This window comes from Zalophus californianus, chromosome 17 (assembly GCF_009762305.2).
Source record: "Zalophus californianus isolate mZalCal1 chromosome 17, mZalCal1.pri.v2, whole genome shotgun sequence".
NCBI classification, from domain to species: Eukaryota; Metazoa; Chordata; class Mammalia; order Carnivora; family Otariidae; genus Zalophus; species Zalophus californianus.
Window position 1 is genome coordinate 54,652,595 of NC_045611.1, and position 17,362 is coordinate 54,669,956.

General features: G+C 40.4%; 1 protein-coding gene across 1 annotated transcript; it reads right to left on the bottom strand.

The window, feature by feature from the left end:
* Nucleotides 1-1,053: 1,053 nt before the first annotated feature.
* Nucleotides 1,054-16,310, bottom strand: LOC113935803 (zinc finger protein 260-like). Its single transcript, XM_027618303.2, has 4 exons — nucleotides 15,198-16,310; nucleotides 7,248-7,371; nucleotides 4,819-4,945; nucleotides 1,054-3,777 (listed from the first exon to the last, which is right to left on the bottom strand). The coding sequence occupies exons 2-4, from the start codon at nucleotides 7,269-7,271 to the stop codon at nucleotides 1,931-1,933; spliced, it is 1,998 nt and encodes a 665-aa protein (XP_027474104.1). The 5' UTR covers nucleotides 7,272-7,371; nucleotides 15,198-16,310; the 3' UTR covers nucleotides 1,054-1,930.
* Nucleotides 16,311-17,362: the final 1,052 nt, after the last annotated feature.

Sequence of the window (17,362 nt, forward strand, 5' to 3'; positions counted from 1 at the left end):
CTTTTTAGCCTTCTTTTGGGTTCGTGATGATTTTGGGTTTTTAATCATTCTATTTTTCCTCTTTACCTTTGCCTTTGACTAGTTTGGAAGATGTATACCCTGCTCCTATTCCCTTAATGATTACTTTATTTTCCTTAATGATTACCTTAAACGTGCATCCTTAACCATAACATGCATTCTTAACACTCGAAGTTAACAACTTTATACTTCTTTAGGAAAATAGAAAGTACTTTAGAACACTTTAATACAGGATACTTCTTGCAATTTACATGCTGCTGTTGTCACGTAAGTTCAAGTCTATGTAATTCTTAAAACAACATGATAGGATTATTTTTGCCTATCATCTTTACTGAAGTTTACTACACTTTGACTATAAGTACCTCGCAATGACAGAGTAAATTAATGTGAATATAGGGTGAATTAACTTTTATTAATATGAATTTTAATGACTATTAATAGTTATTAGTTGCTGTGCTGTCTTACCAAAGGATTATGAGGTCCCTCCTAAACATAGATATAGTCTGTGCTCACTTCCTTTTTCTGTTTGGGTTAGCCTGTTGGTAGTACAAGACATTCCCTTGTGCATCTGCTGTTTTCATTTCTTTGAAAATAGCAGCTGCTTCTAGTTTTTCAGAACTTAGGGACAGAAGACGTGTGATTACTCATCACTCTTAAATCTCAATAGTTTTTAAAGAGATTTTTAAGTAATCTTTACATCCAATGTGGGGCTCACACAACCCCAAGATCAAGAGTCACATGCTCAGGGCGCCTGGATGGCTCAGTTGGTTAAGCATCTGCCTTCGGCTAGGTCATGTTTCAAGAGTCCTGGGATCGAGCCCCACGTTGGGCTCCCTGCTCAGTGGGGACCCTGCTTCTCTCTCTGCTCCTTCCCCAGCTCATGCTCTCTCTCTCAAATAAATAAATAAAATTAAAAAAAAAAGTCACATGTTCCACTGACTGAGCCAGCCAGGCACCCCAAATCTCACTATTTTTAATGGATTTATTTTTTCTGAGTGACAACCAGAAGACAATTTGTTTCAAAAAATTTATTATTCCAAAGGGCTAAAATTATTACCAGATCCACTATGTAAACCAGTAAAGAATTTTTAAAAAGCTCATAATCTTAAGCCTAAATACTTCCCTTGCAATTTATATATTAAAAAATGTACAATGTTGGCATTTCTTGATGGATACTACACATTACAAACAATTTTGTGGTATACAACTTTCTTTCATGATCTTATGAAACCTGAAGATTACTGTATACATGTACTACAAAAATACTCAGACACAAAACAAATACATTCATCTTGGACCATTCTTAACTTACTGTTTTGACTATCCAATATATTCAAACATGAAACAAAGTGTCCTTTGGCATACCGAAGTTATTTGCTCTGACTACTTCATGTTATATTTTCCATAAATAAATGGCAATGGACAGGAACGAAATTTTTGTTATAAAGTTTATATGTAAGCAACCTTTCCCAGCATCATTACACCATACTACTTCTCCTTAAGTGTTATCTGATGCATATTAAGTTTAGACTTCATGCCAGAGGCATTCCTCATTGCAAGTCTTCAGTCTTCTATTTTCTTTGGTGTGAAAGCTCATCTGTTTGGAAAGTATTCCAGGATTCACAACATTTGTGAGTTGTTGTTTTTTTTTCCCTTGGTGAAAACTATTAGAGGATGACCCATCAAAAACATCTGTTGCACTCAGGTTTCACTTCTGTGTGATGTATAATGGGATTTCACATGTCAAGAAAAGATTTTGACTTTTCATCTCATTCATATGCCTTTCTCCAATGAAATGAGGCTACACTAGTGGTAGGTAATTTTCTTATATTCACTGCACTTAAAAGATCTCTCTCCTGGATAAGTTTTCTGAAACTGACACCAACCAAAAGTATCCTAACTTTCACAGCATTCATAGAGTGTGTCTTGGGTGATTTCTCTTGTATTCAGTGAGATCTGACATCTCACTAAAGTCTTTACAGTGCTCAGTGTGTTCCTGAGATTTCTTTCCTGTATGAATTTCCTCATGTGAGGTAAGAAAGAACTTGACAGAGAATGTTTTCCCACACTCATTACACTGATAAGGTTTCTGTCCTGCGTGACTTCTCTGATGGACACTGAGGTATGATTTCTCAAAAAAGGCTTTTCCACACTGAGTGCACTGATACGGTTTCTCTCCTGTGTGGCGTCTCTGATGTCTAATGAGCTGGGACTTCTGGTTGAAGATCTGACCACATGGAACACATCCATAGGGTTTCTCTCCGGTATGGCACCGTTGATGGATAATGAGATGGCTTTTTTGGCGGAAAGCTTTTCCACATTCATTGCATCCATGGGGTCTCTCTCCTGTATGAATCAACTGATGTCTACTGAGCATTGCCATACTGCTAAAGGCTTTTTGGCATTCAAGACATACAAAGGGTTTCTCTCCTGTATGTGTTCTCTGATGGACAATGAGCATTGCCTTTCGTATGAAAGCTTTTCCACATTCACTGCATTCATAGGGCTTCTCTCCCGTATGAGTTCGCTGATGGACAATGAGATGTGACTTGTCTATAAAAGCTTTTCCACATTCACTGCATTCATAAGGCTTCTCTCCTGTATGAATTCTCTGATGTGTTATGAGGGACGACTTTTTATTAAAGGCTTTCCCACATTCCTTGCATTCATAAGGTTTCTCTCCTGTGTGAGTTCTTCGATGAACAATAAGCTGTGAATTGTCTATAAAAGCTTTTCCACATTCACTGCATTCATAAGGCTTCTCTCCTGTATGGATTCTCTGATGTGTTATGAAGTGTGACTTTTTATTGAAGGTTTTCCCACACTCCTTGCATTCATAAGGTTTTCTTCCTGTATGATTTCTCTGATGTACAATAAGCTGTGATGTGTATACAAAAGCTTTTCCACACTCACTGCATTCATAAGGTTTCTCTCCTCTATGAATTCTCTGATGTGTCAGGAGATGTGAGTTTTTATTGAAGGCTTTCCCACATTCCTTGCATTCATACGATTTTTCTCCTGTATGAGTTCGCTGGTGAACAACAAGCTGAGACTTACTACAGAAGGTCTTTTCACATTGTCTACAGCCATAGGGTCTATCTCCTGTATGAGTTCTTTGATGGATAATCAGGTTTGACTTCTGCATAAAACCTTTCCCACAGTCACTACACTCAAAAGGTTTCTCTCCTGTATGTGTTCTGCAATGCAATCTGAGCTTTGTCTTCTCCCTGTAAGCTTTTCCACACTCTTTGCACTCATAGGGTTTCTCTCCTGTATGAGTCCTGTGGTGTAGAATGAGATGATACTTTGTTCTGAAAGATTTCGGACACTCAATACATCCATAAGGTTTCTCTCCTGTATGAGTTCTCTGGTGTAGAGTGAGATGACATTTTGTACTGAAAGCTTTCTGACATTCAGGGCATCTGTACGGCTTCTCTCCTGTATGAGTTCTCTGGTGTATTATGAGCTTTGACTTATACCTGAAGGATTTTGGGCACTCACTACATTCATAAGGTTTCCCTTCTGTGTGAATTCTATGATGTCTTTTAAGATTTTTCACCATGCTGAAGGTCTTCACACACAAATTATGTTCACTGTACTGGGCCTGAATATGGCCGGTTTCATGTAGAGTATGGAAAAATGGTTTCCCATGGCTGTTTAATTCAACAGAATTCATTTCTGCATAGTTTTTACTCTGAAATTTTGAATCTGACTTTTGTTTCAAATGTATTCCTCTTGAGAAACATTGAAGGGGTCTTTCTACAAAAGGAACAAAGTTTTTGCTCAGAGAAAATATTTTTCCCAATGCATTATTTTCATTATTTCCCTCCACAGATTCATCCTTCTCAATATTTTCCTGATACTAACCCTAAACTTGCCACATTACTGGTAGGATCAATGAATCCTACCATTATGAAATTGGGGGGGGGAGGGATGGAATCTCAAGTCAATATCCAAAGAGAATGGAGAAAGTGATACAGCACGTGCACAATAAAAGTCAGAGGTATACAATAAAAGAAATAGACAATAAGTAATGAACTGAAGACATGGTATCCTCAAACTCTGGAGGGAATCAGTGAATATCTGAAAGCATAATAGAAAAGCTATGTGAATATGATTAAGATGTAGGGAAGGCAGGTTTTATCTCACCACCTGCAAAAGAACAACTAAGCCAAAAAGGAAAGACCAAATGAAACAGGCCAAGATCTGACCCAGAGTAGATAAAAGGAAGTACATCTTCTGCTAGGTGGCTAGCAAATGAGTCATATACGGTGAGAGAAGGAAGCCCCATTCACACTGATGACCTCTTTTCACTTGCTCTAAGTCACCTCTTAAGGTTCAGACATTATGAGAAAAAATATTAAAATAACAAGGGCCCCAACGCACCAGTGATCAACTGTCACTTGGCTTCCACTAACTCCCACTGCACTGCTGTACTCCCTGAGACTACACTGACTTGGGAATTCTCTCTAGCATTACTTGTTCTCCTTTCTCCAAGGGGACTGTCGCTTCTGGCCTAGTGGCTTGATAACCTGTCAAGAGGCAATCCCAGAGAACTGAGCAGTATTAGGGCCTATGATGAAAAATTCCGTTTCAGGGAATGTCAGCAAAACAAACTTTTCATTCAGAAAATGAAAGTAAGTACCGTCACTATTTGGTCATAAAGTAAGTTCTACCACCTATACAGCTCCAAAATCAATAAGGATATCAGAGTACCCATAAATTATATCAATGGAAAAAATAAAACAAAACAGGCAATTAATGGGCTCATGCTGAGATATTTAGGAACATTGTCTTTACCCAAAGACATTAGGTTGCTATAATTTTCCAACATCACATCCCGGTAGAGGTTCCTCTGAACAGTATCTAGTAGCTGCCATTCCTCCCAGGTGAAATCCACAGCCACATCACTGAATGACAACAAGCCCTGTAATAACATAATCTTTTTAATCCAGAGTTAATATAATGGAATAAAACATAGAAGATATATAGGATATTATTCTGATTATTTTTACTATAGAAATTTATAAACAAGTTATTTCTTTATATCTAGTTTTGATTTATACCTTGCGCACTAATAAATCCATTAAAACAATCCTTTCTGCATTTTTTTAAAAAAAAGATTTATTTATTTGAGAGAGAGAATCAAGGGAGGGGGCAAGGGAGAGAGAGAATTTCAAGCAGACTCGCCATTAGCACAGAGCCTGATGCGGGACTCTATCTCACAACCCTGAGATCATGACCTGAGCTGAAAACAAGAGTTGGATGCTTAACTGACTGAGCCACCCAGGCACCCCTCCTTTCTGCACTCTTCATTCACTTTGTCACTCATTCATTCACCCAATGTAAAATGTTGTTAAAACTTTACCTAGGGGCGCCTGGGTGGCTCAGTCATTAAGCATCTGCCTTCGGCTCAGGTCATGATCCCAGGATCCTGGGATGGAACCCCGCATCGGGCTCCCCTCTCAGCAGAAGCCTGCTTCTCCCTCTCCCACTCCCCCTGCTTGTGTTCCCTCTCTCGCTGTCTCTCTCTCTGTCAAATAAATAAATTTTTAAAATCTTAAAAAAAAACAAAAAACACTTTACCTAAAAACCATCTGCAACTGACCTTAGGAGCATTTGTTTTTTGTTCCCCCCGCCGAGATTTTTTTAATTAATTAATTTATTTATTTATTTATGAAAGAGAGAGCACGAGCTGTGGGAGGAGCAGAGGGAGAGGGAGAAACAGACTCCCGCTGAGCAGGGAGCCTGACGTGGGGTTCAATCCCAGGACCCAGATCATGACCTGAGCCGAAGTCAGCCACTTAACCAGCTAGGCCACCGAGGCTCCCCAGGAGCATTTAATGTTACCTACTATACATTGCAATAAAAAAGGAAATAAAGCATAGTCCTGACTTCAGGTAGCTTCTGATCTTGCAGAGTGGCAAGTACACTCCTTTACAGAATTCATATACGGCAAGACATTATGGTTTAACAAGGGTTACAACAGAAGTATACTCAAGTTAAAATATGGGCACAAGTAGGTGAGGAACTAGTTCTGAAGAAGAGGTCAAGCTGGAAGAGGTGCAGCGCATTTAGTGGTGTGTTCCACAGTAAGCGCTGGAAGACACGGGAGCTGTTGGTCTTCCAAAGGAAGTGTGTGTTAAAAATGTTAAATGCCATGCTGGGTTCAAGGAACTGCAAGAAGTTCAATAGGGTACAGGCAGCAACAGAACTTGGAGTAAGCGTACACATTTCCTGCAGACACTTGGTAGACACTACAGTGTTTTTCATATACAAAAGTATGTTATGCTCAGAACTGCATTTTAAGAAATTGTGCTATGTATTAAATCATGATATTCATAAAAGCAAAAACAGAGCTCTTACTATGTGCTGTATATTGTTTTAAACACTTTACATATGTTCACACAATGACCTACACAAAGACCCTTAGGTAAAAATTATTCTTCTCTTTGTAGCTAAGAAGAGATTTTTAAAGTTTTCTAGCTATGCCTTTTATATCTCCCACGTTTCCTTAGGAAGATGACCATTCACTGGGTCCATACTCTGGAGAAAAACAGAAGAGGAAGACCCATCAAAGACACTTCTTCACATTTAATCTCTGAGAAATATTTAGTCAGAAAGTCCATGTGCTTCCTCCTTATATACAAAGTAAATCTTATAACATGTTTTTATTCTTCTGTGATGGTTTCCAGTATTACTACAGAAATGTCTGCAACTCAGCTCTGGATCCTGCCACTTATGTGGCAATGTCCCAATTGTTAGCACCTTGCAACATGAGATATACAGATAAGACAGTACTCCCTTCCTGACTGGCTACTCCAGATCATTATTCTGTTTCCCAGTCTAAGTACATTTCTCCCAGCTGCAACAGATTTACATACATCATTCACTCTGATTATATGTTTTTTAAATTGTTAACTATAGTTGTCACATGATGTTACATTAGTTTCACGTGTACAATATAGTGATTCAACAAGTCTACAGTTACGCTCACCACAGTGTAGCTACCATCTGTCACCATACAACACTATTACAATATCATTGATTATATTTCCTATGTTGTATCTTTTAGTCCCATGGTTTATTCATTCCATAATTGGAAGCCTGTATCTTCCACTCCCCTTCACCCATTTTGCCCATCCCCCCACCACCTTACCAACTCTGGCATCCATCAGATTGTATACATTTTTATAAACTTCTAGAAATCTGGGAAATAAACAGCTCACCTGGGACTTGGTCATTTTCAGCATTCAGGTGTCTCATCAAGGGTATCCTCAGCAAGGATGAACTTCTAGACTTGAGATCTACTTTGTCCTTTATAGGAAGTGCCTCATTCTAGGAAGCCAGCATCTATGGATTCAAGGAAAGATTTGTTTGGCATGGAAATAATAATAAAAGCAGGTTCCTATACATGCAAGGAACCGTTTTAAGCATTTCTTTTCTCATTTAACCCTCACAATCCTATGGGGTAAACTATAATTATTCCATAGGAAAGGTCAGGCACCTAGCTAAAAGCCACACAGTAACGGGTGGACCAAGGATTAAAACACAAACCCTCGGAATTGATAGAACCTCTGATTCCAGGTAAAATTACCAAATTATGAACTATCCTTTCATCTTAACCAACTTAAAAAAAAAAAAAAGGAAACATGTCTAAACAATTTTCTCACACAGAAGTCAGAGAAGAAGGGAAACAAGGTGAGACCCTTATGTGCCGTAGCTCACTGCCTGGAGACTTTCTAGGCCACAGCACGGGGAGAAGGAACCCGAAGAATCTAGCAGTGTTGATGAGTTAATGATACAGAATTCAAAGTCTGAGGAAGAAAAGATGACTAACACTTGCCAGGCAGTATACCAGAGAAGAGAGGGAAAACTCACTCTATAGAGGCAGAGGGTTCCTTTGAGTCTCTGGCTCAGCACTAATGGGCTGTGAGGAAACTACCAAGGCCACTAGAAAGGAGCAGGTGGAACAATTCCTAGCGCTCACACAAGATCAGGAATAGTTCAGCGTTCCCACTAACCTGGGTGGAAAGACCTTCTAATATGCCTGGTCTCATGCAATGCAGAGGTCTCAGGAGAAGATTACCTCAGAAATGGGGACAAAACAATCCTAGACAAGAGACTCTTTTGGCACCACCTAATAAAGCTTAAAAGAAAGCCTCCAATGAATCAAACTGTTCCAAAGTAACTTGGTTACATCCCAGAACCAACCTCAAAAGTAGTTAAAGGAATTAAAAGAAAATTCTGCAAACAATATGAAACTCACAATATATGACATCCAATCAAAAATTACCAGACATGCACAGAAGCAAGGAAATATGACCCATAGCTAGGGGGAAAAAATCAAGCAAGAGAAACAGACAAAAATGGCCAAAAGGGGAGACCTGGTGGACCAGTACACCAAAAATACTATTATATATACTCCATATATTCAACAAGTGAGAGACAAGCATGAGCATGATAAAAAAAAATAATAAAATGTTTAACAAATGCTATTGAAACAATAGGATATTCGTGTTTACCCCATACCAAAATTAACTCAATAGATTATAGATTTAAGAATTGAAACTGTTGGGGTGCCTGGCGGGCTCAGTCAGTAGAGCAGGTGATTGCTGATCTTGGGGTTGTGAGTTCAAGACCCATGTTGGGTGTAGAGATTACTTAAAAAAAGAAACAGTGAAACTTCTAGAAGAAGGCACAGAAAAACTTTAATACTTAAAAAAGAAACAGTGAAACTTCTAGAAGAAAGCACAGAAAAAAAATGCATACCTGACTAAAATACTTCTATCTAAAAAAAAACAAAGAACTTTTCCAATTTCACAAAAGACACAATCTAGTAAAAAAGAAACAAAAGATTTAAAGTTTTTTTTTAAAGATTTTATTCATTTATTTGACAGAGAGAGACACAGCAAGACAGGGAACACTAGCAGGGGGAGTGGGAGAGGGAGAAGCAGACTTCCCGTGGAGCAGGGAGCCCAATGTGGGGCTCGATCCCAGGACCCCGGGATCATGACCTGAGCCGAAGGCAGATGCTTAACGACTGAGCCACCCAGGTGCCCCCAAGAAACAAAAGATTTAAACAGACACTTCCCTCTCCAAAAGTAGAGAGGTGGCTAATAAAAACACAAAAAGCTGCTTTAGGTTACACAACAAAAAGCAAATTAAAACCTAAATAAAATATTGCTACAAACCCGTTAGAATGGCGGTAATTTTATCTATCTATCTATCTATCTATCTATCTATCTATCTATCTATCAGCTCTAGGCCCAACTTGGGGCTCAAACTGAAAACCTAAGATCAAGAGTCCCGTGCTCCACCAATTTAGCCAGCCAGGTGCCCCAGAATGGCTATAATCTAAAAGACCGAAATTACTAAGTACTGACTAGGATGTGAAGAAAAAGAACTCTCCTGCACTGCTGGTAAAAATACAACATGGTACAGCCACTTTGACTTGTACATGAATGCATACTGCAGCTTTATTCAGAATATCCAAAACCGACCTCCAAAATCCAAAACATCCATCAACTGGGGAATGAACATGTTGCAGCATATCTGTGCCACCGATTATTACTCAGCAGCGGAGAGGAATAAACTAATGATAAATGCAAAATCATGGATGAAGATGAAAAGCATTATTCTAAGCGAAAGAAGCCAAACACCAGCGAATGACAGAGTAGGCAGTTAGCTAGATATGAGCAGGGAACAAGTGATTTCCGATTGTAAAAGGGAGGAGGCCAAGCTCCAAACACCTGGGAAAGACCCCATGGGATATGCCTGCATTCTTCCCTATGGCCACTGCCCTACAGTAACTTGGAGCTTTATTATATACATTTACACTGTGGTTTTAACCCCTTCCCCAGAAAACGGCTGCCATGACAGTTCTGACAAGGACCATCTAAGACCAAAAATTCCTCCAGTAGATGGAGTCCCTTAGATGACTGGCTGCAACCTCAGAAACCACCCTAGCTATGACCCCTAACCTATCCAAACACAAAAAGAAAAAACAACCCTCACCCAGGGTGCAGCTGCAACCTCTGGGCCTGCTCGCTCTCCCATCTCAAGAATGTACTTTTGCTTAAACTGTTATTAAACCTTTGCTTGCTTTAGAGTTTGGCTCTGAATTCTTTCTTGGCGGAACTCAAGAACTGAGGCCAGGGAATGGGACTCCCATTGACACAACTACTTACTGTATAACTCAGTTTATATGAGGTATTAGAATACATGTAACTATAGGGCGCCTGGGTGGCTCAGTTGGTTAAACGACTGCCTTCGGCTCAGGTCATGATCCTGGAGTCCCGGGATCGAGTCCCACATTGGGCTCCCTGCTGAACAGGGAGCCTGCTTCTCCCTCTGAACCTCTTCCCTCTCATGCTCTCTATCTCTCATTCTCTCTCTCAAATAAATAAATAAATAAATAAATAAATAAAATCTTTAAAAAAAAAAGAATACATGTAACTATAGAAAGCACATAAATGATCATGAGGGAACAGAGAATGGGAATATGGTCTCAAATGGAAAAGGTGACACCAGGGAACTTTGGGGGTTGACGCAAAAGTCCTATGTATTGATTGAAGAAGAGGTTACACATTGGTATACCTTTGACAAACTCATCAAATTTGTACATGAAGAATTGGTAAGAGTTACTGTAAGTAAATTATACCTCAATTAAGCTAAACTTGCCTACAAAAAGCAAAACAAATACAGGCTGTCTGCCTCTAACACACACTTTGTGTGTCCTTAAACTCTACAATGAAGTCTCAACTGAAATCTCAAATACCTATCTCTTGTTGAAACTTCATCTTCATGAAAAACCCAGCTGGTCTCTTACATACTCTAAACAGTGCTGTTAAAGAATTAATTCTGGCTATGAAAAATCAATTTAACAGAGAGTAATCTAGAGTTGCCAGGACACCCTAGAAATATATTAACACAGCTTAATATTCTCAATATCACACCGCTGAGAACTCTGAAGGAAAATCAACTCTGTGCCTTAGGCTATAGGACAACTGAAGGAAACAGTACGGGATTTCAAGGATAATATGAGAAAGACATTTATAGGCCAATTGCATTTATTAAATTAGCTATAAAAAGCCTAAATAAAATACTGAGAAACCACATCCACTGATGTATAGGACGATTACTAAGAAAACCAAATAGAGGAAGAATCATACTAGACACAGCTGACTTTATTCCAGGAATGGAAGGATAGTGAGTAGAGGAAGAAGAGAGAGTCCTTGAACAGACCTCCTGCTGAGCGCAGAGCCCAATATGGGGCTCAATCCCAGGACCCTGAGATCATGACCTGAACTGAAATTAAAAGTCTACTGCTCAACTGACTGAGCCACCCAGGTGCCCCAGCACTGACAATTTAAAAAAAAAAATGTATTACTAAACTAGAAATAGACAAAGAAGAGTATCTACAAAATAATCCATAGCATTTCTTTAAACTTAGGAACAGGGATAACCTTTCTCTCAACATTTAGTCAAAAATGTACCACAAATAAAAACCTGAGCAATAAAATGGGAAAAATACAGGAATGAAGACTGGAAAAGAAGAAACAAAACTGTCATTATGCAATTGTTTTAATATCAATATAAACATTAATTGCAATTTCATATTCAAACAAATAATAAGATTTAAAAGGGAGAGGAAAAAACAGTATTTACAAGGTACCTGGGGGGAAAGTGTGCAAGACAGAAGTTTTATTACAGCAAAAGGAGGGACACCTGGGTTGTTCAGTGGGTTAAGCATCTGACTCTTGATTTCGGCTCAGGTCATGATCTCAGGGTCATGAGACGGAACCCCTACTCAGGCTCCGTGATGAGCGGGGAGTCTGCTTCTCCCTCTCCTTCTCCCTCTGCCATTCCCCCAACTCATGTGCTCTGACGTGTGCTCTCTTCTCTCTCAAATGAATAAATAAAATTTTTTAAATAAATAAATAATTTTTAAAAATATATGATTGTAGCAAAAGGATACAAATCATAACCAGTCAAATGGAGAGAGACAATAGGGTAAGTGAGGTTTGGGATCCAAACCAGAAGCTTCCATTGTCCTATCCCTTTGGAGTCAGGACACATTACTCATCCAGCATATCTACAAGGAACAGTATGTAGGGTACTGCCAACCACAGATGCTCACCTGAGCTTCAGTGTCTAGTTTTTATTAGAATTTCATTAAGTAAGCATGATTGATCTAATCACTGGCCATGTGACTCAACCTCCAGCACCCTTACCATCTCGGAGGTTGGGCTGGTATCACCAGGCTCAAAGCCTCAACCCTCTAATCACATGGTTGGTTTTCTTGGCATAAACAGCCCCATCCTGAGTCACCCCACTGGCACAACTATCTACAGACCCACCATGAATAACAAAGACACTCCTGTCACTCAGGACATTCCAACAATTTAGAGGCTATTTCCCAGGAGCTGGGGACAAAGGCCAGACAAATTGTTTATTACAAAATAACTAGCAAAAGGTGAGCATTCCAAATATGTGAGTAAAGACAAACTTCTCAGTTTTAAAATTGGCACATGTAATATATAAAGATGGTGAATCACTATGTTGTACACCTGAAACTAATGTAACATTGTGCATCAACTATATTGAAATTTAAAAATTAAAATAAGTAAATAAAAAAATAAAATTGGCCAATAAACATATAAAAAGATGATCAACCCTGTTAGTAATGAGAACAGTGCATATGGAAACCCCACAATGAGATGATGTTTATACCCAAAAGATGGTCAAAAAGCAAGAATGAAAATACTAAGTTTTGGAAAGCTTACGGATCAACAGGCACTTTTATACACTGCTTTTTTTACTTTGATGACAGAGTAAGGTGGTACAAAAGCAATTTGGCTTTTCCTTCTAGATAAAAATTCATCTACTTTGTGTCAGAAATTATACTTTTTTATTTTTTTTTTAAGATTTTATTTATTTGTCAGAGAGAGAGAAAGACAGCACAAGCAGGGGGAATGGCAGAGGCAGAGGGAGAAGCAGACTCTTTGCCGAGCATGGAGCCCAATGTGGGACTCGATCCCAGGACCCTGGGATCATGACCTGAGCCGAAGGCAGACACTTAACCGACTGAGCCACCCAGGCATCCCAGAAATTATACTTTTGGGTATATAGCCTAGACCATACAAATTCTCACAGTGACTGAGAGACAGCTAAGACTTTTCAGAACTTCACTACTTTTAACAGCCAAAACCCAGAAACAATACAAATGTCCAACAGCAGGAGAATGGATGCATGAACTACATTGTATTTATGCAATGAAATTCATATTGATAAAACAAGCCAACCAGCAAGATGAATGAATCACAGACTTGTACTGAATCAAGAAAAGCAAGCCTTGGAAGACCGCATTATAATATCCTTATTATAAAACTTACAAACTAGAAAAACTAGAGTGTACTCTCATTACCATAAAAGTATATTCGTATACATGTGATAAAATTATACAAGTCAAAGGAATAATACATACTAATTTGTGAACAGTAGTTCCAAAGTTTGGGAGGGTTAGAAGGAGAGACCAGGAAGATGGAACAAGGATGAAGACTTTTCCATTTTCAGATAACCAAATACGACCTTTTTAAACAAAACTATAAAGAAAAGCTGAGGCTAATCACTTTTTTCTAAATATGAAAGGATGACTTACCCACTGTTGCTAAAGATGTATTAAAACCTGGCACACTGGTGGAAGCATTAGATAATGCAACATTACTGGGGAGTTTGGTAAAACTAAATCAGAAGCCTTTGAAATACGCATTTAATCCAGTCTACTTTTACCCATTAAAAAAGGAAAAAATATCCATAAAATATAATTCAGTTTAAAAATACATTTCAAAATATTACAGATAGTTTAAGGTGATTTTTATCTGCTTTTATTGATGATTAAGTATATAATGATACTGTGATACAAAAACTGAAGAGAACTCCATTTAATATGAAACATAAATACATATAGTTAGAAAATATGTATGTATATGTTTATATATATATCTAATTTAAAAAGTTAACAGAATTGTTTGAAATATAAAAACTCCCATTAAGAAAGTATACACTTAAATAATAATAGATACCTTTTGTCAAGTACTACCTGTTATGGATTTAGTATTTATATCCTCCAGGGGTGCCTGGCTGGCTCAGTCGGTAGAGGATGTGACGCTTGATCTCAGAGTTGTGAGTTCAAGCCCCACCTTGGGCGTGGCACCTACTTAAAAAAAAAAAATGCAGCCCCCAAACTCGTGTGTCTTTGGGAAGGGGGCCTTTGGGAGGTAATTAGGTTTAGATGAGGTCATGAAATTAGGGCCCTCAGAAGTACCTGTGAGACAGATACCAATGTATTTGAATAGGAAAACTGCGAATTAAAGAACTTAGCACCTTACGCCAAATCACACAAACATGTAGCAGAACGGACATAAAAAGCTAGTACTAGTTTTGCGCGGTGGCAGCATCGTAGCCAATGAGGTTTATCCGAGGAGCGATTATTACTAACTGAAAAAGCTAGGGCTCACATGATTTCATGCGCGTGCAAACGCACGTGTACACTGGCTGATGCGCACACACACATTCTAAGTGTTTATTGCACGGTTTTAACAACTCGTGGATCTATTCATGGCGGGTGAATCATTTTTGCTCTTCTTTCGACTTTTCTGTACGCCTAAATTCAGCATAAAAAGCTGGGAAATAGAACACCCCAATATACACACCCAAATGTCTCCCTGCGGCTCCTCGCTTTCCAATCCCGCACACCTCTCCCACGAACACCCTGCACTTCGCTCTCGCACCCATTCACAGCCCCCAGACACCTATTTTCACAGGGATCACGGGCCCCTCGGATGCTCAAACTCGGACCCTAGGAACCTCAGATGACTCCCAATCCTTTCCTCACCAACCAGACCCAGATGGGCTCCTCGGTCAGTGGCTCTCCCAACGCCTCTATCTACGGCCCGGGGCGCGACCCGGAACCCACCTGTCGCTGTCAGAAGGAATTGTCTTTCGTTCTAAACACTAATTCCCGCCCAAGCTTCCGCCAACGCCTCTGACAACCCCGAAGCCGCCTGAAACAGTCACCGCCCCCCCACCACGAGTACCCACCACGAACCGCATCTCAAGTCGCAAAATTCCCACAGTGCCGGACTCTGAAAGCGTCTAGCAGAAACCTAACTAACCTGGACCGCGAATCTGTGACCTTACGCCGTGGGAATCCAAGCTTCGGTACGCCACTTCCGCTTCCGCTCATCCGGTTTGGGGCCTGTGTCTCGGAATCAGTGGCACTTTGGAGTGAACAATCAATCCACAAACCCTCATTCTGGCCCTGGTTAGAATTTTGTCCTTGGGCGACATCGCCGCGTCGATTTCGTTGCGATGCTGGGGTAGCGGCCATTGTGGACCGTGCGCCGCCATCTTGGATCGAGCGCCGTACGGAGAGCGAGGTGGCCACGCTAGGCGACCGGAGCTGGCCGGCCATACCAGAAAGGTGCAAATCCTGCCCCTCCTTTCTCTTCTTTTCAAGACTTACCATCTCCGGTTCGTCCACCTTGGCAGCGGCTGTCAGCACCGTCGCGCATGCTTAGTAGGACTTCATCGCTCTCGCCTAGTCTTCGACCGGAGCGGAGCGCTAAGCCAATCACAGACCAGGCCTGAGCCGGAAATGGTTGCGCCCGCTCGGTCTCGTCGCCCTTTGGAAGCCGCTCGGTGGGCGCAGCCATATTGGGAAGGTCTGGATCCGTACAGCGAAGAGCGGACCTCGGGGCAGGGAACGGGGGTGCGGCGAGGACGCTGGCGGCACGTTTGAGAAAACGGGGATTAGGAAAGTAGAAGTGGATCTAAAGGAGGAGAGACGACATGAGGATGTGTGCTTCGTGACCGGAAACGGTCGTGGACCAGATACTGGCAACCGCGCTCCACGCCGAAAGAATACTACTTGTATCTCGTGTCCCAAGATAAAGTGGGTACTTTAAAGAAGGATCCTGTATATCCTCGTTAGTCACAGCCCGCCCGGTCATTTGTTTCAATGAATACTGTGTAGATAATGATCCCAGCTGCATTATTTAGTCGATTTCCCCACTGCTAGGTGGAACCATCTCTATCCTAAGTCAAGCGTCCCCATCTGCATGGCTCTGATTTCCGACGTTCTGTTCCATTGTTCTCTTGTTTATCCCTGCGCCCGCACTACTATGTTTTATTTTTTATTTATTTATTTTTTAAGATTTTATTTATTTATTTGACAGAGAGAGACACAGCGAGAGAGGGAACACAAGCAGGGGGAGTGGGAGAGGGAGAAGCAGGCTTCCTGCTGAGCAGGGAGCCGGATGCGGGGCTCGATCCCAGGACGCTGGGGTCATGACCTGAGCCGAAGGCAGACGCTGAAGACTGAGCCACCCAGGCGCCCCCACACTACTATGTTTTAGCTAGGGGAGCTTTCTGAGTCTTACAATCTGATAAAGCAAGGCCTCCTGCCATATTCTTTTTCTACGAGCCTCCTTGTTCTTTGGGCCCTTTATATTTTCAAATAAAATTTTAACTCACCTTGTCAACTTCCACCAAAAGAAAAAAGTGTTCGGGATTTGTATTGGTACTGCATTGAATCTATAAATCCTTTAAGTGACATCTCTACAATAACAAGTCTTAAAATTCATGAACACTGTGTATCACTCCACTTAGTTAAATCTTTAATGTCTCTGAATAAAGTTCTGAATTTTTTTTTTAAAGATTTTATTTATTTATTTGACAGAGACACAGCGAGAGAGGGACACAAGCAGGGGGAGTGGGAGAGGGAGAAGCAGGCTTCCTGCTGAGCAGGGAGCCCGATGCGGGACTCGATCCCAGGACCCTGGGATCATGACCTGAGCTGAAGGCAGACACTTAACGACTGAGCCACCCAGGCGCTCTGAATAATGTTTCTTACAGTAGTCTTACATGTTTTTATTAGAGTCGTTTCATGATAGCTGAAATTTTTAATGCTCTTGTAAATATTTTACAATTTCATTGTCTAACTCTGTTGGTGGTATATAGAAATACAATCGATTTGTATATTGATACTATACCAAGCAAAGTTGATGAACTATTTTATTAATTCTAATTGTTTTTGTGACTATTGTGTTGTAAATTTTTAAAACTTCATATTTTCCCACTGCCTCAAAATCCCCACAAACAGGCCTAGAGTACAGCAATCAGGCAACCAGGTGTATCCCTGTAATAGCATCCGCCCCTGCACAAGTTCCTCTCCCTAACCTTCCCTGTGACCTAGTTTCACACGGAAATATTCTCCAGTCTTTTCTTGTGTACTCCCCCAATAGGGCACTTCTAATAGGGGGTACTTCCTGACCCTCAA